Source organism: Crocodylus porosus, unplaced genomic scaffold (assembly GCF_001723895.1).
Source record: "Crocodylus porosus isolate Cpor-Errol unplaced genomic scaffold, CroPor_comp1, whole genome shotgun sequence".
Lineage (NCBI taxonomy): Eukaryota > Metazoa > Chordata > Crocodylia > Crocodylidae > Crocodylus > Crocodylus porosus.
Window position 1 is genome coordinate 190635920 of NW_017728906.1, and position 22344 is coordinate 190658263.

General features: G+C 44.5%; 1 protein-coding gene across 1 annotated transcript in view; it reads left to right on the forward strand.

Moving 5' to 3' along the window:
* The window catches only part of ME3 (malic enzyme 3), a 179991-nt gene that overhangs the window by 98292 nt on the left and 59355 nt on the right, over window positions 1-22344 (forward strand). The window contains exons 4-6 of the mRNA XM_019530378.1: window positions 9100-9175; window positions 17693-17854; window positions 20225-20328. Coding sequence (XP_019385923.1) covers window positions 9100-9175; window positions 17693-17854; window positions 20225-20328 — 342 coding nt within the window. The remainder of the gene's footprint in view (window positions 1-9099; window positions 9176-17692; window positions 17855-20224; window positions 20329-22344) is intronic.

Below are 22344 nucleotides of genomic sequence, written 5' to 3' on the forward strand. Positions count from 1 at the left end.
CCTCTCTCCTACTCTAATTTCAACCAATTCGCTCAACATCTTTTAGAGGTTTTCTGGCTAATCAAATCTTTTCCAGATTCTGAAGATAAAATGTTCCCCACACATCACAGGGGAGCATAAGCAAGTTTCTTGTATGTGTTGTATCTATCGTAATTATTTTTTCATTAGAGAAATATTCTGTGTTCCTCTCCCCTTCCCATCTCTTTCTGCCTACGTTCTCTTGAGCAGAATGTGAACTCACTGACATGAGAAATGTTCATGAGAAACTTTACATTTTCATGGAGTGATATCCCACCCTGCTTAAAGCTGATGGCAGAAGCCTTCACTGATTTAAAAGGAAGCCAAGATTTTCACTTCATAACAGTTGGTGGGAAATTCCCCGACCTATCAAGCAATTCCTGATTATGCAGACTTGAAGAGGTCATAAAGTAAAAGCCAGAGTGTCTCTACTATTTCATTTGTGGCCCAGCTGCTCTAGCATGCCAGGAGCTGGAAGGAGTGGGGAAAGGGCAGTTTTCCCAAAGCGGGACAATTTGTCTCTCACCAAAGCGCACGTGCAGGGGTGTGCAATGCAGCACAAAGTAGTGGCAAAAATTTGTGCCACTACTACTTGTGCTGCTGTAAGTGCACACCCCTGCACATCTGGATGTGGCCCAAGAGGTAATTAAGTCCACCCCCCTGCTCAAGGATCATCCCTAACTAAACCATCCCAGTCAAATGCCTCAAGGAAGGAAAGGCCATAACTTCTCTCATAGGTTCATGGGTTGTAGGGCTGCAAGGGGCCTCTGAAGATCATCTCGGCAATGTGTTCCAATGCTCAACCACCCTCAGAGTGAAAAAGTCCTTTCTATCCAACTTATATTTTCCCCTGCTGCAATTTAAGGTCATTGTTCCTTTTCCTGACTCCTGTGGGTGCAAAGAGCCATCTGTCTCCATCCTCCAGACAGCCATCCTTCTGGTGTTTAAAGACTGTTATCAAATAATCCCCCCTCAGTCTTCTCTTCTTTAGACTAAATAATCCTACTTCTTTCAGCCAATCCAGATAAATCATGTTATCCAGGTCTCTAATCATTTTTGTCACTGGACTCTTTCCACTGTTGTTTTTCTACCCTTTCCACGCTGTCCACTGTGGACAGTGGACATTTTTCCACTGTTCACTGGAAAAACTCTAAGTTTTCCACATCTTTCTTGAAGTGAGAAGTCCCAAACTAGACAGTATTCATTTCAGGATTAAGCAGCAGATCAAGTTAGGTAAGGGGTGTAGAAATCTGAGACTGGGCCAAAGCAGAGGTGTTCTGGACAAGGAGAAAAGAGATAGGGAAACAATCGGAGGGAGGATGGCACATGGCATTCATTATGTTAGTAAGGAGCCTGGGCAGAGAAGAATAGTGAAAGGTAAGAAAACTGTGGGGAGATACCAAAGGCTGGAGGGACAGGGGCCTCCTAGAGAGGAGAAGCAGGGCATGATGAGCGTGGTTATGCGATATACGGTGCCCCCGACCCATCTATGGTGCCACACACCGTCTGTTAAGGCATTTCCTGCACTGCTACCTTGCAGCACAGTGAGGAGGGGAGGTTTGACCCTAGGAGATCCCAGGGTCATAAAAACCCGTGTCAAAAAAAAACAGGGCAGTGCGTGTGGCTTTAGCACATGCTGCCCAAAACCGGAGCCTGGCCCACTGGAGCCATGCTGTGGCTTCCAGCCAGGCTCCAAGCTGCAGGAGCACCACGGCTGCAGCTTCCCCAGCCCCCAGGACCCCGGGTAATAGTGCTGGGGCCAACACAGTTCTGGCCCCAGTCCCCACTACCCCACCCAGGGTAACTTGCTGCACACCAGTGGGCACATGGCACAGGCATTCATTCCCCAGGAACGAGTAGCAACAGCACAAGGTGTGCCACTGCTTCTTGTCCCCAGGGAACCAAACATCTGAGCTCGTCTGGACATGGCCCAGAAGTGTTAATTTTAGACCTGGCAAGTAGGTGCAAGCTCACATAAGGAGTTTACCTCAGGGTGAACACTAAGGAGGGTGTATTATTTACATTGGTGTATTATTTACATTGGTGCATGGGTGCATAATAAGAAGCTACCAGATGAAAGTAAAATGGAATATATAAAGTGATCATCCTGAAAGTCCTTGATGGTGAAGTGTGTTGAGCTGTGGAACGGCCTCCCAAAGGAAGTGGTGGGTGTACGCTGTAAGGTTGACCAGTCAGGCCCTCAGAAACCAAGTGTGTAGAGCACAGTGGCATTAGTCAGGGTGATAGACTTGAAACTCTTAATTGCCCTTTTCCATTTATAGTTCCATTCCAGGTGTATTTTTATCCTTAATCCTGCAGCTGTTAAGGTATTTGTGGGTTATACCTCATTCACAATTTTCAGAGGCACATCTAAACTGCAAGAGGAAGGAGTATGTGTGCGGTCATATACTAAATAATCTTCAGCTCAAGCAAGTCACCTATGTCTTAGATATGTGACTTTTTGCACACTTAGCCTTGTTGCCTGAAGACTATTGTTATGTGGCTTGCAATAACCATTGCAACTGAAGATGGACATGGAACAGTTTCCTTAAATGTATCCATCTAGACATGCCTGGATAGGCCAGATTAGATTTATTTTATCTAAAGGCAGATTGTTGATTGCCCTGGTATTGTAAAACTTATTTTTCTTTTCTTTTTTTTTCATTCTCAGACTTTGTCCTAAGACTTTATTTATTCTTGAAGCTCCCCGCTGTGCACTTTAAAAGTATAGGTGTGGGTCTTGGAGGAATTTTCTCAGCGTGGGAAGGAAACACAATCAGACTAGGATAATTTAATTTCCCCAGGCAACCTTGATCTCACCTTAACCTTTGCAACATCAAATAAAATAAGGGGTGTGCTTAATAGTTAAAATCACTGAAGTCTTCTTGTTAAAATGAGCTGTAAGCAGCACCAGTCATTTTCCTCTGCAGTGCTTAATCCTGGAAAACTGGTACACTTTTTTCTTCTTTTAATCCTCCAGTTGCTGAAGTACTGCCAGGTTTCTGTCATGGTGTTTGGTCTAGGATTGAGTTTCTGGAAAGGCAGAAAAAGTTGAAGAATGAGACCAGACTGCCACACACCAAGCTCTTGAACCTGTAGTTTTTCTGCCCGTCGAGCCTGGGCAGCATAGAACAACTTTGGGCTTGAAATATACACAAATTGCTGGTGGATTCCTCAACCTCTTCTGCCCTGCCTGAAGATACCTTTTACCCATCCCCTCCTATACATGTACACAGTGTTAACAGATGTTTGACATCTAGCCTCATTCCCCAACCCCTGCCCCAAATGTCAGCACTAGTCAGTCCATGGGAGCTTCAGTAGTTCAGAATGGGTAAAGATCAGGGCCTCACATCTTCAGAATTGCACTGATTTTAACCACACATGCTGATGGTTCAGTGCTCCATGGCTAAATCCTCATGTGGCCCCTTGAAATGAGGGGTCTCGACTTCAGTTATTGCTGAAAACCAAGGCTGGAAAAGGTCCTTCCACTAACACTTGAAATCCAGGAGGGACCCTTTATTGAATTATTATAATGCAATACATCCACTGGGGTTGGCAAAGAATATATGACAGCATTTGGGTTAAAGCCCCACTGAATGATTACAAAGATGCCTAAAAGGTGCCTAAAAACAGCCTGCCCATAGTGGTCAGAGCCCTATATTTGAGACAAACCAACAGTGATACGTCTGTTCATCCTTTCTTCACCCTGCAAGTTAGAGCTCAAATAGCTCTTTTGAAGCACTCCCTTCCTCCCTCAGCAATTTCACACTTACACCTAGTTGCCTTTTCCAGCAGTTGGCACCCCTGTCTTCTGCCAGAAGTTAGCCCCACACCCTCCTTGCATGCCACTCTGATCCCCTGTCCTCTATCTGATCTACTGTTCTGCTTTCTGCTTCCTGCCCTATTTGCTGCCAGTTGTACATGCCCTTCCCAATCTGCCATATGGCATATACAAAAGCTGCCCATGCCACTTGTTTCACATGTCCTGCAGGTTTATCACCCCTGCATTAGTAAACGATTAGGATATTTAAAAAAACCTGTGTAACCATTACGTGCCAAACTATGAATTGAACCAAAAAACCTCTGACTTAGGCCCTAATCCTACCATATCTTCTTCATGGATGGACCCTTAGCACTCACCAACAGCCACAAAGTAGTAAATGGGGCTCCCTCCCAATGCAGGGGGTGGGCACAGGCCACTGCATTTGGAGCACTGGGGCCTCTCTCAGAAATATTTGCTCTCGACTGATGTGTAGCTGACCTTTTCCTAAATGGACTTTACTATTCACAAACCATATTTTTAAAACCCTTTTTTCCCTGTGTTTTTTAGCTGCTTCCTGCAGTCTAATTATTTTCACTCCCTGAGGATCCTTTATGTATGAGCATGTGGATTTTTCTTTTTGCTATAATTGTGCTTTGAAACCTGCATCTTTTAGCTCCCATATTAAATTCTGGTTTTCCTGTCTAAAATACATGATGACAGCTTTAGGAACGTGTACATGACTAATGAAGGCAGCCCTGTTTCCTCTTCGACTCACTGTTCATTTAATAATACAGCTCACTGCGTATTAAGATGTCAGGATTTTGTCCTGTAAATGTCTCCATACGTTACATGAATGATCACTGTAGCTTTGTATTATATTATTTATTTTCCATCCATACCCACAAGAACTGTTCTGTTTCCTACAATTTAATAAAAAAAGAAATCCTATACCCCTACCAGAAACTCTTTAAATCTGCTGGTAAACACATTTATAAAACTAGTTGATGAGTCACCATGGAAATTTTGTCCAATATGAAGATTAATTATGCTGCATTTAGACAAAGCACTGCATATTGAAACATACTTTCTCTCCAAAAACTATAGCCCCAAGGCACTTATCAGCTCAAGCTTACCCAAAAGAGCCAAACCACTTTAAAGTTTGTTTTGTGATTTTGAAGCATCTAATCCTGTTATGGCTGTGATTACGAATGGGTACTGCTAACAAGCAGTGGTGTGGCTGGTGGAGATTGCTTTGGAGACACAGACTGTCTAACCTGCCAGTTTTATATTTGATTTCAGAGACATAAAGATGTAGAACCAGCCCTGGGCTGTGTTATAGCTACTTGCACTGTATCACCAGGATCAAGTAACCCTAAATTCCCTGAGGAGGGATCTTCCAGTGTGATGAAGATAGCATAGTAGTGATGATACCAGCCTCTTCTCTGTGTCCAATGCAGAAAGCATGGCTGGGGCCCCTGCTCATCACCAGCAGTTCTGTGGGTGCCTTGCTGGTGTACGGTTAGCCCAGAGTTGGAAGAGTGTAAAGTGGCATAAAGTAACTGCTGCTTCCTGTTGCAGAGCTGTGCTGTGATCTCTCACGTGTAACAGGGGATGTGACCGGTTTTTTAAACAGTGGCTTTCCACAGACTTCTTACTTCCTCTGAGTAAAATCCTGGCTCCATTGAAGTCAAAACTTCCATTGACTTAATTGGGGCTGGGATTTCACCGTCTGTTTGATTTTTCAAGCTGTGAGTGGAGAGACTGGCCTGTTGCGCCTCACTATTTTGATCTGATGAATTGACTTCCCCTGTTGGACAGTAGCACCAAGTTGTGACTTAGGTCAGCCTGTTCTTAGCCAAAACTGGTTAGGTGTATTTGTCACCTTTAATGAGTAACCTGCTACCAAATCACTTATGTTCAGTTAGCTGTCCTTGAATAATCAGCTTTTCACTACAGCACCAATACTGAGCACCAATCCAGTACTGAAAAACAGAAAAGCAAAAGAAAGCAGAATTGTGATGTTTCATTGCTAGGATCATAGTCCTGCTATTTGCTGCCTTTAGGGAAAATGGCATATTTATGGGGAGTTCTATTACTGCCTGTGAGGGCTCCCTCACATTCAAGTTCTGCATACACATGTCTTCAAGCTCAGGGGCCCAAAGTTATAGTTGTAGTTGCATGGAGTTACATAACTTGCAGGATAGCAGACAAACAGCCACAGTATCTCTGTTTTGTCTGTTCTCCGTAATTCAGTAGGCAACCTGCCTGGTGAATCACCCTTGGCCAGGGATGCAAACCTATGGCTCACAGGCTGGATTCAGCTCACAAAAGTCTGATTCAGCCTACAAAGGTCTGATCCAGGCCAAAGGGTTTGGCGGCACAGAGCTGCATCATGCTGCCCATCCCTTCCATAGTGCTTTCCTTCACTGCAGAACATGCCTCTCTGCCACATCTTCCCTTATCCTCTCTGCAGAAGAGTTGGAGATCAGCCATGAGGGTAAGCTCAGGCAGCTAGCCAGTCTTGTGGGGTGGAGACTTGTGTGACAGGGGCCCAGGTTGCAAAGGTTGGCCCATGTTGTCATGCCCATGCACTGACCTGGGCAGGACTCACCTTGACTTTTTCATGTTCTACAAGCTAGATAGTAGTGTTTATGGCTCAATGCCATCAGCCCTCTATGAAACATCATGCACTTGTGTTGCTCTGTGTACAGATACTATGCATGATATACAAAGATCTCTCTGATTTGAACATTGGCTTTTTCACTGAGTTAAGACTATTACTTCCAGGGGGCTTATTACACTCTGTTACATGCTGTAGATATGTATGTCCCCCTATCATCATGATACCAGGCTGCTTTTCTACATTGTTTTGAGATAGGGGAGTGCTCTGAGCCCTGTTTTACAGATGGGAAGCTTGGACACCTAAACCATGTGGCACCTAACTATGTGGTTACCCTGAAGATGGATACATCAAACACAGAAGCTTAGGCACTGATCAGATTGGAATTGTGTTCGTGGGTATTGTGAGAAACAGCAGAAAGACTAAAGCAGAGAGGAGGCAGAAAGGAAACACAAAGAACAGCCATGGAAGCGCTTGACTGTCAAAGAAAGTTGAATATAGTAGTGTAACATAAGGGAGTGAGCAGGGCAGCAGCCCTGGGTGCTGCCATTGGAGGGGGGTTGCAAAAATGACAACCAGTGCTGCTATGTGCCCCACTAATGGCAAGGGCATAAGGCCCTGTTATACCTTGCAGTGAGGGTGTAGCTTCTGATTTAAAGTTGCCTGAAGAGGGCTTGAAGCTATGAAGAGAGAGACTGTTTCTTGTGGCTTGATTCCTCCTGTGTTCAGGGAAGGAAAACTTTGTAAATGGCACTGAATCAAAGATACTCAACTCCATCACCAATTTTTCCTAATGAAAGCTACCTGGCTAACTGCACAGGTTGCAAAGTAAGTAACAGCAATCAGTCTTTGGAACAACAGCATCCCTTTAAACAAAGCATGGAAGAACATTTGTATTTGAAAACATCTGATAAATGTTGCAACTTACTTCCAGGAGTCCTACAAGAAGAGAAGTTCTCCAAACGTCACTCTAGAAAACATGAGCATTGTCTGTTGTTCCCTCCCCTGGGCTTCCAGTACAGCCTGCCTTTTGGTTTGGTTTTGTTGGAGACTAAGCTGTTGAGGGTGAAGATTTCATTTTTGTTTGTTTTTTTCCAGTGCTAAGGACATTATCATAGTTTAAAAAATGCTAAGTGACAGCAAATTTTTTCAGTTGGCCCATGCAATAAGTAACTGAAAGCAGGTGGAAATATTTGGCATCATAGTTTGTTTAAAAAGCAGGTTCCTGAATGGACTCGAAAGGAGAACACCAAGAAGGGGGTGGCAGGAGAAGCCGGGTGCCTCTGAGATGTAAATGAAAAATGTTCTTCTCAGGTGTGTGGACAAGATGGAAACAGACTCTGCAGACATAGGGGACAAGGCTGAAATCGATGGCCTCAAACTGCAATCCAAAGAGGAACAGAAAAGTCATATCCAATGTAGGAATCTTTTGCTTATGCTGGATTCCTTCTTTTAAAGCACAAGGCAGGTCAGGGTGACACCTAATTCATGCAGAGAGTCTCTAAGGTGTCACCTTGCCCTGCCTTCTGCCTAACTTCCACCTAACATGGCTAACCACCCTCTCTTTCTTTAGGCAAGCCAGTTTTTTCTGCAGTTCAGATTCTGCTTGTATGAGGCTGGTTGCCATGAATGAGTTGTGGCTGTCCCCAGTATAGTGACAGTATCAGTGGCTCTCTGTACCATGGTAATTGCATTTCTGCTGTGAAAAGTGTCACTGGTAAAAAATGACACAACCTTGCACATTTTCTCCAGCTCCCTTTATGCATTCAGGGTCCCACCTGCTGTCATTAAGAATAAACTTTAATCCTGTAAAAACTGGGGTTTTGAGACAGCACTGGAAGCTACTCCGGCTTGTGCGGGTCATTGACAGAACTGTTTGCTGAGCTCTGCTTACAGGGCTGGTAAACAACACCTGTGCAAACCCATTTAAGAAATTTGATGCTAAATTTGTCTCATTCTACCCCCAGATTAGGCTCCTAGGTCCTTGTGCAGAAGAAAAAATTAAGATCAGCCTTACAAAGCTTCATTCTTAAGTGTCTACCCATCTAGAGGAATCCACAGTTCAAAGGAAGATGCCTAGGTTTCTTGTGCAATGCAGGGGGAAAGTTAGACTCATCAGAATGGGATCCACAGAATGCAGCAAGGTGAACAAAAAAACACCTCATCTAACCAGGAGGAAATGCTGGAGAGAGGGGCGAGGCATGGGCACCTCACTCTCAGCTGGAGGGCTGCACCTCCCCCCACTCAGTGTTCATTTCCACGAATGCTCTCACAGAATTAGGTACTTAAGCCAGGACAGTCTGTATGGCAGATCCTGTGTTCAAACTAATGAGCATTTTCAATAGGTTAAGTAGCTGATAGGTTCTGTCACACAGGTGGTGTGCTAGAAAGACATCGAGAGTTGGTATCAACTAATACTGTGGGCAGTCTTTCCATGCCAACAAGCAAAGCCATAGTCAGGCATTTTGGCACCCAGTGTAGGTCCTGTGCAGAGTGCCCCCACTGCGTGCTACCATGTAACAATACTTCCATTTGATTTGGCATGCCCTGTGTGAAGGCACCCAGCGCCAGGGCACTGCTGGCATGGCCTTTGCTACAGTACTACCAGTAAGCCTATTCATGTTCAGGTTCAGTAAATCATCCACTAGGTAATCTCCTATTTTCTTACAACTGGTTTGCTTTTGTTTTCATTCCACAGTGGGCTGTTTATCACCATTCATGACAAAGGCCATATTGCAACCATGCTCAACTCCTGGCCAGAAGAAGATATAAAGGTATGTTTCACTTCTTCTTTTCCTGATGGGTAAATAATAGCATATGCAACCATGGTTGTGTCTACACATCGCCCTACAGTGATGTAGCAACGCACTACATCGCCATATGGCACGCTGCAATGACGTAGCAACCACGCGGGTCTATACATGATCGCCAGCTACATCACTGTAGTGGCATGCTCCCCCGGTGAGCACGTGTAGACCCAGGCGTGCTTCCCCTAGTATAGCACACAGCTACGGTCACATAGTGATGAAATCTAACTGTGTGCTGTGCACACAACACAGTAACCATTTGTACTGTGCCATGCTTTAGTACTTCCAAAAGGGCAGTACTTCCAAAAGGAAGTACTAAAGCATGTTGCTGTAGTAACATCACTGTACAGCGCCATGTAGAGACATGTCCAATGGGAAGTAGGCACTGAATAGGGATTTTAGTGCCAAATTTTCTTGAGTTAATTTAGAGATTTACTCACTGTTTGGAATTCACATATTCACCAGAGTTTCTTCCTCTGTGTTGCTTGGAGCCACACTCTCTGTCATGGACTTAGCAAACAGTGCAAATGTATTTCTGTTTATCTCCACACCTGCAAAATAAAATATTTAGCCCATTATAAATCATTGGATTCTCCTACAAAGATCCCAGGGTTTTTTCCGCTTATGAAACAAATGTAACTGCTCTTTCCTGTCCCTGAGCTTAGCTTTAAGACATGCAAACATCTTTTTTTAGATTTTCCTTTTGCCAGCAAGAAATTCTCATGGGTCCTCTTCCCTATATGCCCACTTGTTCTTTGTGGAGCAGTAAGACATATTTAGGACTTTGCATATACCTACTGGAGATGATAGTATCTTTCTAACTGATGATCTGTGTTTCCGTTATTTTTCATTCCGCATCCCTATGTCTCTGTACAGTAGCCCTTTGGAAGCATGAGTTGAGATACATTCTCTGGCCCAAAGAATCCAGTTAGAGGACCAGATTCTGCAAACATTTGCTTGAGTTTGCCACTTTGCTCACAGGCGTATTTCCACTCAGGTTAGTGGGACTTTTCTAATAGGAAGTGGAGATGTGGTAGGCAATGTTTGCAGGGTTGGGCCCTTGGGCAATGCCTAGGACATGGGGTTGATGGTGATTTTCCCCCAGTCACATGTATGTACCAAAGTTTTTGTTATATCTGAAAGAGAGCTCAGAATACATAGTGTCGTTGTTGTTGACTAGTCTGTACGTCTCCTTCCCAATTCCTGAGGAGTCGCACAGTGCCTGGAGCACTTTCAGCTTTTGAATATCAGATTTTATATTCCAAAGCCCAAAAAAGTGCTTATACTCCACCCAGCAACCTCTCATTTTAAGTTCTCTCCAATAAAGCTTGAGGCCAGGATAAAGCCTTGGCACTGAATTAAGACAGAAATAAATGTAGGGCATGCAGATAACCACCTTCCACTAGTTTGGATCTGTTTGTGCCTCTTACTGCTTCTTTGTGGGCCTCTGTGGACTCAGCTTCAGTCTCATATCTTCCAGATGTTTCTTCCAGGTCAGTCCACAAAAAGTTGCTGAAAGCTGAAATCTTATGAGTATTTTCCATTCCTCAGAATAATCCAACAGAATTTAAGAGGTTTCCAAAAGAAAAGTCAATATGTTCCTCTAATGTCAAATTTTGAATTGGAGCAAACGAAGGAAAACTAAATATCTTGCCTTTCTGTAGGCTTTCTGTCCAAGAATTTCAAGATTTTCCATTTGTCCAAAAGCCTCAACATTCCTTTGTGGCTGCTAGATGTGTTTTTGCAGATGGGGAAACTGGCTTAGAGGCTGGAGACATTCAAAAAGCCTAAGCCTGAATTGAGTCAACCTTTGCAGGTTAGTCTAACCTGGCTAGGCTAAACCAGTTTGTAATTGCCCTGACATTCTCTCTGGACAGAGGAAATTCAGGCACATGCCTGCAGTGCCTCAGGCTAGAAGCCAGGGGGCACTAGAACAGTCCTCCCTTCCCTTCAAATGCTGACCTGAGTCGGGGGAGGGGCTGTCCAAGCCTGGGCAGGACCTCTGATTGAGGACATCTGCCTGCACCACCCCAGGCTTTTCCCTGCTGGCTGCTCAAGGAGCAGGAGTGTTGCCAGACCCCAGCCTGGGCTAGCACTCTGAGGCAAGGTGGGGAGGGCTGGGCTGTGCATCCATCTGTTGATGATACAGAGCTTTTCAATCTCCCTCCCTGCTTCTTTATACTGTCTGCAGCAAACTGACAGGCAAGCAAGCAGCAGGGGGCTGATAACAGTGTTTTTCACCCCATCCACAAAACAATAGCCTCTCTCCATTAGTTCAAGCTCTTTTTAAACAGCTGTTTCCAAGAGCTGACCTGGTGATTAGCTCCAAAAACTACTAAGTGGTCACTGTTTTGTCTGCCTGTCCCAGTGAAATTGGAGACACGCACACAGACACCTCTCAGCATTAGCTAGCATACCACATGCCTAGGGTCCATTGGGCTGGGGTCCGTGCTGTGGGAGATGGGAGGGAGAAAGAGGGTGTTCCTTGCTTAAGCAGCGAGTAGCAAGGGGGGTTGGGGCACAGAGAAGCCAGGCAGACCCTGTTGTACCTGCAGTCTGTGCCAGAGCTCTGGCCAGGGAGCACGGGGGTAGAACCAGCCCTGCTGTGGAGCAGAGAGCCCCGCCCAGCCCAGAGAGCATGCTGGGATGCTGAGTCTGATTTAACTTAAACCAGCAAAGGGTCTGGGACAGACATTGCATAAACCAGTTTGACCCAAATCAGTTAAGTCTGATACTACATTCAACCAGGTTTATCTCAAACCAGTTTTAGCCATTTTCAAACTGGTTTATGTGCACTGAACATCCATTCTGTTACAGGTTTAAACCAGTTTCTGGTCACTTAAACCAGTTGATGTGTAATGTCTGTCCCTAGCCAGAAGAGAGACTGTGTGCTGCCCAGCATCACTGAGAGAATGTGTGACAGAGCAATCGATAGAACCCCAAAGTTTTGCTTCGTTATCCTGTAGCTGTCACAGGACTGTCCTCAGCTAGAGAAGATGAGCTTTGTTTTCTTGGTGTCATACAAAGAAGGACTCCACACAAGCATACCTGTTGCTCTTGTCCATATAGTTTGTCTTATTTCAAAGTGCTTCACAGGCTTGGGTCAAATATCTCCTCTGCAGTTCACACAGCAGAACAAATTGCCCGCGTTCTGTTCTGCGCTAGCTAGGTTTCTGCTGCTTTTACTTCGTTAAGTCCTTGGCATCTGTGTCCAGTGGGTACAACACTCACTCTGGTTTCACAAATCTGGGATGCATAAAATTATCCTCTATATAACAAATTTACAAAGTGAAAAGGGAAGTTCTGCATGAGTGACGGGGTGCAGGGGCCCCTCAGCAGCATTGCTGACCCCAGGAGCACTGGGGGCTAACTGGAAATGCCACCAGGAAAACCAGAAGTGCTGCTGGTGCTTCTCAGGGAAGGCACCAGCTGGCACTCCCCACTCCCTGGCCGGCAAGGGCCAATTGCAGGGGGCCCCTATGCATCACCTATGAAGTTGTGCATGCTTTGTTGAGGACACAAAACAGGATCTGTGGCTCCAGAAGATGATTTGGTTAGTTCGGACTTTTTAAACAACAGTATAACTTAGACATGTTATGTTGCTTGCATGAAATTTGCATTGATTTCAGTGTAAATCAAATGAGAGTAGGAGTCATATACGAAGCGTGAGTGTGCATCCAAAACAGAGGGAACTTTATCCACTCAAAAGGAGCCTTACCCCACTCTGGATAATGCTCAGCACTGGTCTACAAAGAGAGCCACAGGGGAAAATCTCGCCAAATGTTGTTGAATAAATGTATTTGCTACAGAAAAGGCACTGCTGTTTTCCCTTAATTACCATCTTGCCACTATAATGGTATTGTATACACTTGATCCAGCTGCCATATAGTCTGTGGTGGGTCTACAGCTGTGTTGTTCATTTTAATGCATTTGCACGGAAATTTTGTTTTGGGAGGCCCTAGCTCCTAGTGACAAGGAGCTGGCAATTCTCAGCAACAAAAGAGCAAACACTGTAGGTACTTCTGGATGCCTTTCACATGATCTATATGACAGAGCACACCAGCATTCGCTGGGGAGGCAAAATGCAAATACAGGTACATTGTCTTGTGGATCTTTATCATCCTCCTTGCTCCCGCTCCTCCTGTGATTATCCATGGACTTGTTCTGTGTCATTCTTTTCTTCCTCAAGTTAACCAGTCATTTTTAATGGAGTGAAAAACAGAACAGCAAGGTCCTGGGGAGATGTACATTGCTTCTTTTGAATAGCAACATTTGACTATTCATCGGCAATGAAACTAAAGCCATGTGACACAAGTGTAAATCCTCCCACGGCATCTCTCTTTAATTATCTTCTAATATGCTAAAAAAAAATCCACAACCAGAAATCTTCCTGAACCTGAAAAATTGTCTTCCTAAGTAAATACAAAATGTTATGTGCCCTAACAACAATCCCACCCATCTTTCTTATTCCTCACCAAAATTAGTAAATCTGTTGAGATAAAGTCTAATCCTTCATTCTCTTGTTTCTTCTAAAAAGTACGCGCGAGTGTATGCTCTTCAGGCATTAACTCTGCAGATCAATAAATAAAAAGAACCTCTCCACAGACTTCTTCTTTGATAGCCAAGCCAAAATTTAAGTCACCCTCACGCAAATAATACACATGATCTAGGTTTGAAGGCTCCTTTCCCTGAAATTCATGGCCAGAGATGGAAGCGTTGGACTTGTCACTGGATTAACGTGTTTTTTCTACATCAGGGCAGCTCTGCCATATCTTTCTGTTCTCCCTGATTTTGTTTTGTCTTGGAGGAATACTACGTGCTTGGAATAAGACTGGCAAAAAAGGGAGCTAGCCTAAAGCTAGTTAATTTAGATCAAAGCTTGCTAGATCATCATAGTGTAACATAAGGTGTCTGATTTTGAAAATGTTGATCCTGCTTTTATTTCTTTATCCATTTTCTGTGAGAGATTTTGAGCATTATAAGGTTCCAAAAGCTCAAAAATAACCCATCCGATAAAGAGGCACTTGCAATCAGATGTTGAGCACTACCCTGGGAAGCAGATGGCAGTGGACACATGGGCAGGGCTGACAGTAGCCTTAACACACATGTGTCAAGTACCACAAGTCAATTAGCAATTGGTTCAGTCAAGGTAAATTAGTCCATTATAGACCCACTACATGGTTTGCTGCTAGCATCTGAAGGAGAGGGAAGACATATGTAAAAGAGGATAGAACAAAAATAAAATGAAGAGGAGAACCTTTTGCTGATGTCTTGAGAACAGGAGTCAAGAAAGCAGGTGTCCATCCCCAGCTCTGCCACAGACTTCTGGTGTGAGCTTAATCGAGTCACTTAACATATTTCAGGTTCCCCATCTCTGGAACAGGAACAAGAATACTGGCCCAACATTTCTTCACTGACACAGATTGCAAATACATACAAAATGTTATGGGAATCTTGGCTGACAGGCACTATAAGTGAACGGAAAGTATTATTTTTATAAACAGTCATCATGATTTAAGAATCAGTTAACATGGGTAGACCTCCAGTTGGGTCAATTCTGGGAGGTGAACTGTGATCAGTGTATAGGGACACAAAATCATATTGCATGGACTAACGCATGCTCTGATAGCAAGCTCTATTCAGTGAAGAGAGATATATTGAATGAGCAAAAGCACGTGGCTTTTAAATTAGGCCAACTTGAACCATTTTAACATAACCTAGCCATTCCTGTGTATGTGTAAAATGTTAGCTCACTGAAAAGATTTCTCTAGGGAGACATCTGGTAGGTGCATGTGTTAGATCAAGGGTGAAGTAAGAGGGTCTCCTTTTGCCAGAAATTACTAATAATCCTTTGCCCTTCCTTTTACCTATGCCTAAGTACCGCATGCCACTGCCACTCTAGACCCAGAATCCTGTGCTTCTGTGCTCCCACTGGGCCTTGCTGGGGTCCTGCTTATCCTCCCCCCCGCAATCACCAGCTTGCTCCTCTGCATCCAGTCTGACCTTCCTTGCCATTCATGTCCCTAGTTGCACTTGAAATCTTACCTTGTTGGACCATGTGAATCTTCACTGCTTCCAGCCAGAGTAGATGGTGTCTGTCCTGCCTCAGCCAGGGCAACATGTCCTCCGTGGGCTGGGTGGGTGATTGAGAGGTAGCAGAAGTTTGTGTCTTTCATCTGCATGCTCTCCTAATGCCATATAAACCTGAAGAGCACTACCTCCAGGGCGAAACACTTCTCTTGGGGTTCAAATCCTGCAGTCCGTGTTCAGACCAAACCCGCTCTGACGCCAGTGGGAGTCCTGCATGAGCAGGGACTGCAGGATTCGACCCTAGAGAATGACCTCTCCTTTGGCACGCAGCTCTCACATCTCCTTCAGAGCTCTTCACTCGTTTCTCTTCTCCCTGCTGTCTGCACTGTGCCCATGACACTCTCCTGATGGCTGTGGGCACCCTTCCCTACTTCAGTGCCTCGGGTCCTTGACTCCCTTTATATTCAGAGCAGCCTCCTATTCCACTGCACCGAGTGCCTTCCCGTTCTTCAGGTGTCTTCAGGAAGCCTCACCTGTAAGCCCTCCTGCTAGGAAATCTCTTCCCCCTCTGCTCATTTCACTGCTCCCACTTGAGGACTGGATTGTGGAATGGCATATTTTATACCTAGTATAATGGGTTGTTACGGGTGTTCAAAGGTCATGAAATCAGATTTTAAACCAAGATCGTGGTTTATCAGACAGTCATGATCTCTGTCGTACTGTATGGATCAATGTACAGAAGATACTTCGAGTCTGTGGAGGAGTACCATCAACACTGCCTGCGGAAGAGCCTTTGAATCCAGTGGGAGGACAGACACACCAACGTTAAGTGTCCTCTCGCAAGCAAACACCACAAGCATTGAGGCAATGCTGGTCCGAAATCAACTTTGCTGGGACAGCCACATCATCCAGATGTCTGACTCCAGACTCCTGAAGCAAGTCTTATTCTCTTAGCTCAGTCAAGGCATACACTCAAGAGGAAGCGCTTCAGGGACGTTCTCAAAGCCAACTTGAAAAAATGCAACATCGACATCAACTCCTGGGGGGACTATTGCCCAGGACTTCCCCAAATAGAGGAAGAGTCTGCTGCAAGAACCTCAGTTCTCTGAAACTTCACGATGACAACACAGGAGATGGAAAAGTGGGAGCGGCAGAAACAGCATGTCATGAACCAAACCAAAATAACCAGAGCCCCCCATACCTTGCAGAAACACCTGCCCAAGTAGCAGTAGAACGTGTCAGTCCTGGATTGGCCTTGTCAGCCGTCTTTGGACCCACAGATCAGGGCATTCTGCAAGACAGTCATCCTTGACGGAGAGGGATTGCTGCTGATGACCTACTGTGGTGTCACTTACGTTTATGGCACTATGAAAATAGAGATACTGGGTTGTAGAGCCTGCAGCGTGTCAGTTTTGTAGTGTCACATTAGTTTTATCAGTCAGAGCCACCATCTTCTGTGGTGTTCACGTTTCTTTGCTGGAGCTACCCAAAGCTCTCTGGATCTATACAGTAGGAATTGTTTATTTCAGAGGCCCTGCTTGTCTGTACTCTTTCTCTTTCCCAGTCGTTTTCTGTGTCCCTTCCCTCCTTTTTGCTTCTGGTTTTCTTGCTCTTGGATTTGGCTTTTCTTTTTTTCCTCTTGAATTATTCACTCTCACTCCTTCCATGTCTGTGCATCACAGTTACCCTCTGGCAGGATGTTCGCACCAGCACACACACATGCACACACATGTCCCAGCATAAGAAATTCCCTTTGAGATGATGTGCAAGGACATCAGTACCAGAGACTTAAAACATAAGGCCAGTTCAGCTCACCACCATGCCCGTACATCCATGGATATGTCTGCCTTACAGCATGGAGGTGTCTGTCTTCTTCCTGCTTGTCAGCCCGTTCCACCCCAGCTCTGATCTTTCTTTCCTTCCCCTTGCCTTTTTGAATGTCTCTGTGTTTTCCTCCCCTTCTCTCTCTTTTTTCAGTCTGTTCTTGCAGAGTCAATGCTGTGCCACTGCCATTTCACTCATCCCTCACCCAACACAAATGATACAAAAAACAATATTACATGGTCTAGTTGGTCTCACGTTGCTCTCTGCCGTGTGCTGCTGGCTTCCTCAGTTGCAGCCAAGGATCGTGGTCTGCTACATCTGTACAGAGCTCTTTCCCTGGAGTGCTGCAGAAAAGAGGACAGCGGGCCCACATCTGTTTCTTGTATCTCTAGTGGCACAGCTGAGGAACTGAGTGTGCCTGTGTGCCTTTGCCTGTGGGAATATGTGGTGGGGGAATTTAAACTTGGGTGGATCAAAATTCCACGATCCCTTTCTATCCCAAATGTTCAGTATGGTAATAATCTCCCACCCCAGGCTGTCACTATAAAATTGCATTGTCAGCCTTCCACTCTCTATAACAGGGCTAAATAAAGCATTGGGAAAGTTATGCAACTCGTTTGATTTCTTTAGGCTGTTGTGGTGACTGATGGAGAGAGAATTTTGGGCCTAGGAGATCTGGGCAGCTACGGCATGGGAATCCCGGTGGGGAAGCTCGCCTTGTACACGGCCTGCAGTGGCGTTCACCCGCAACAGTGTCTCCCTGTCCTGCTTGATGTTGGCACAGACAATGAGGTAAGCCTGTTGTCTTTGTGGGCACGTATGTGAAGCAAGGTTTATTTAAAGCCCTGAGATCTGGGCTCTAGATCTGGAGTTAGAGCCAAAGACATCACAGGTAAGAGCAAGGAAGTTGCCAGCTTGCACTCCTGACTGGGTAGCTGAGAAACTCCAGCTCATGTTAGGAGTTCACATGCGCACTGAATATCCTCATATGCCCCTGATGAAAAGCCTGAGGTGGAGCTTTGCCAGCTGCAGTTGAAGGGTCAGCTCCATCTTTCAACATGATAAGGTGAGTTGAAAGACCTCAGGCACGCAGACACAGATTTACTTTTCCTGTCATAATTATGAGGAAATGGACACACATCTACGTCTGTATGGAGGCAATTGTATTTCAGCAAATGAAGAATCCTCACTGGGTGGTTTGGGGTTAATTAAGTTCAGTGTTTTGTCTGATTGCACATGATAAGAGGGGAAAAGGAATCCATCTGTTAGCAGTTTTCGCCTTATGATGCTGGCTCAGGAGAGCTGAACTGCAACCCTTTAGCTGTGCCAGAATGGACATCTGTGAGGATGTATTTTTAAAGTGAATACTCTATGGTTATTTGTTGTGGCCAGGCCTTGTCAAATACACAAGAAGCTTTTAAAATGTATTTGTTTCTCATTTGAGCATAAACAATCAAAATACATAATCCTTGGGAGAAACCCCAACGCCTCCAGACATGCATGCCAAAAGACAGAAACCTGAATCAACAGACTGGCTTTGTAGAGATGCGTAATACTCAAGGACCTCATTTGCAGTGTGTTCCCATTGCCTCATTAAAACCAAAACCAAGTATCCTATGCTGGGTACTCAAAAATACAGAAAACCAAATGAGTGGCTGTTACTGAAAAATCAGATCTAAGTCATTTCTCTCAAAGCAGCAACTGGACAGTCAGTCAAATAGACCTGAGGTTAAAACTCAGGAAGTCCTGGCTTGCAGATTTGGCCTCAAACCACTATCATGTTAAAAAAAACCCTATTTTAAAATTATTTGTTTGTGAGTTTTATGCTGAAATTATAATTCCAAATCTCTTCCTTGCCTGTACTTTTCTGAGGACTTTCATATACTTTGGGAGAAATAACTTACGGTTTTCAGAATTTGGATCGCCCAAATGGCTCGTGATAGCCCACAATAGTTGCAGGTGATAGAGTCCTCACAGCCGTGGTAAAGTGCAATAAGCTAACCCAATTTGTGGTGTCAATGCCACACTACTTAGTGTTTGCCTTGAGGGTGTCTGGATGCACTGGACGCACACCTTGCCAGGGTTAGTTGACCCCAGCAGTCTTTCCTGCCCAGAACAAGGGGGCTGGACCCGACGATCTCATGAGGTCCTTTTTAGCCCTAAACGTCTGTGAATCTGTGAACACAAATGTGTGTTTTTTCCCTGTAAATGTATGTCCTAGAAGAAGAACTGAATCAGAAATAGAGGAAAACCCCTGTCAGATTTCCTGCTAAAGAAAAACAGCTGTAATTCTGTGGCTCCGAAGACAGATTTAGTTTTAGCATACTGGCCAACATTTACATTTTATAAGTCTACAGGACAATCAGGCTCCAATGGGAGCGCCCCCCATAACAGATGATTCAGTTCCTCAGTGCGACACTGAAAACATCCCTCTGGATGTCCCCCTGCCTTCTGCTCCCATTTTTCCTGTCATATTTTCCAGAATGCAGTTCCTTTCTCTGCTGAACTGGCACTTTTGGAGGTATCCCTTCCTGTCTGCCTGCGACAGGATGCAGGTCCCACCGTAGACCGCTTTTGGTCTGGTTGGAAAACAACAATCGGAGCGTTCTTCAACCCCAGGAAAGGCCCCGAGATTGGAATTAGAAAATGGCATCGAAATCAAGTTACTGTTTGGTGAGAGAATAGCCTGCCTACGTTCACATACAGAGCTGGCGTTGAGGCGTTAAATTGTTCAAGCAGGGAGCAAAGGGTTTTGAATCCTTCTTTGAGATTAGCCGCTGATCTCCATGTTGGCTGTCCTGCATCTGAACTGTAAAACACTTTGGCAGGGGAAGAATAGTGGCCTGAGTTTGTTCCTGTTTTGTGGACAGAGGATCCCACATAATGCTAAGAGCACCACATTTTGTGACTGTGTTTCCACAATACAACACTCCGCAGAGCGGGTTTATAGATAGTGAACTCAAGCTTTGTCTTGTTCTGTGTATTGACATGGTCAGAGGAGGGCTTCATGGCACAGAAACTGGACAAGCCCACTACATTTGGTTGTTTTAGGGACAGTGATTAAATGTGACAGGAATGTGACAGCCGTTTTGGGAAGGCCTTGAGGGTCATCTCCGTCCAGCTGCGGAGCTGGCACTGTAAACAGCATGCTTTGTGTTGTAGGCTCTCCTGAATGATCCACTTTACATTGGACTGAAGCACAAGCGGGTACGTGGGAAACAATATGACGACCTGATTGATGAGTTTATGCAAGCAGTTGCTAACAAGTAAGTGAGAATTTGTGTATGTCTCCTCTTAGGTCCTTCCATTTAAAGAAAGAAAACCAAGTTAAGCCTCTCTGGAAGTAAACATTAGCTTAATTGAGAGTTAAGCAAAGAAAATCCACTGAAATGCAATTCTCATGGGTGGTCTGGAAATAACCCTTTGTGTGTGAACACTCCATGTCAAATTTATTTATGATTTTAGAAAACTGAGATGGGGACTTGATTATTTATAATTGTTTCCTGTACATACACCACGCTTAGAGGTGATGACTATATAGTTCCTAGATTGTATCTGGCCTCCAGCATGTATAGAGAAATGTATAGCACATATTCAGAATCTGAGATTTTTATTTTTTTTAAAAGTAAATTTCTACCTTTCGTGGTTGTAGAGAAAACCTTCAAACTGAAAACAGAGCGTGACTACGTGCAGGAATCTGAGAACAGCTTGGAAGTTATCCTGAGAGATGTGAATATACTGCCTAGATTATAGCTCATGTAAGCTTTGAAACGGGTTTGGAATCAAAGCCCCTGGTAAAGGATGTGAAATTGTGGGAGATAGGAGGAGGAAAGGGATTCAGGGAGAAGAAAGGAAAAGATGTGCACACAGAATGGGAAGATGGGACACTGGTTAAAGATAATCCAGTGTTTAGGGTGCTGATTTTGGACTCAGGGTGCTGAGGTTCAATTCCCTGCTCTCCTTCCTGAATTTGGATCTAGATTTGTTTTGTACAGCAGGTCAGTTTTTGCTGTCTTTGGGTTCCCAACCTTAGGATCATCGCCATTTGGTAGATTTGTGATCAGTGATGACCACTGCCCCTTTCTCAAGGCTACCTGGGAGGAGGAGGCAGATCCAAGAACTTTTTTTTCCCATTGCAACTTGGGGTCACAACACAGAAAAAATCTATGAGCTGCTATTCACTGCCTCTATGGACATGCTTGGCGGTACATATGTTTGCCCCTCCTGGAAAGAGGACCGTACATTAAAATCTCCATGATTTGCTGAAGGAGAAAGGAAAGTTATTTTGAAAAAAAATTGGAAAAGGCCTAACTTCTCAAGGGGCATTTTCCACCTCTGCTCAGCAGAGACAACATTAATCAGAAACCAGAGTGCTGCAGCATGTTCTCCTGCATGCCTGATTTATGAGCTGCTCCATGCTGGCTTGTCCTTTGTATTTGAAGGAGCCACGTTGATTATTGAGAATAAATTGCATCCCACCCTCTTCTGTTTGTCTCCAGCAGACTGTTTCTGGGTGTCTGCCTCCCAAGCACTAGGGTTAAGTCTCCCGTTAGGTTGTTCTTCAGGGTGCTAGTAGCAATGCCTGCCACTTGTACAAAAAGAGTTTTACAAACAGTCTTTCCCATGGCCCAGTAAAGGGTAAAGAATTGAAGAGGGGATAAACAGTAAGAGTTCAGGACTGTTCATTTACAGTTGCTGAAGCAAATTATGAAATAGATTGAGTGTTTTATGGACTATGATAGTACAACAACACATTTATGTTACTAGCTCAGGGTCTAGCAGAGGTGGGTACTCAGATCAAGGAGTCAAGAGACAAGCGGTGAAATTCTGGCTGTGTTGAAGTCAATGAAAGTTTTACCCAGATTTCACACCACTGTGTGCCCATAGGCACTTCACCTGCACTATTGTTGCAGTTTCCCCATGTATGACATGGGGATAATAATTGCTACCCAGCTTTATAAGTCTTAGACTAGCAGATATAAAATGCAGTACATAATATTATAACATGATCATTGATAAGTGTGTCAGGTCTATTTAGTGAAGATGTACAAAGTGGGGAAAAACTGGAGCTTACGCTCTTTTTTTGTTGTTTCCCTGTTATGGATAAAGAAGCTTGGCTAAAATAGTTGGGTCTTTACCATTTATTTTTTTATAGTAGAAATTTCCATCCTGCCTAATGGGGAAGATTGGTGACTAGAGAACTAGTGACGCACAGCTGTGAAATCGCAAGGGAGTAAAAGTAATTGTAAGATGAACGGGGTGTTAGGCTGTCCTTCCTATTT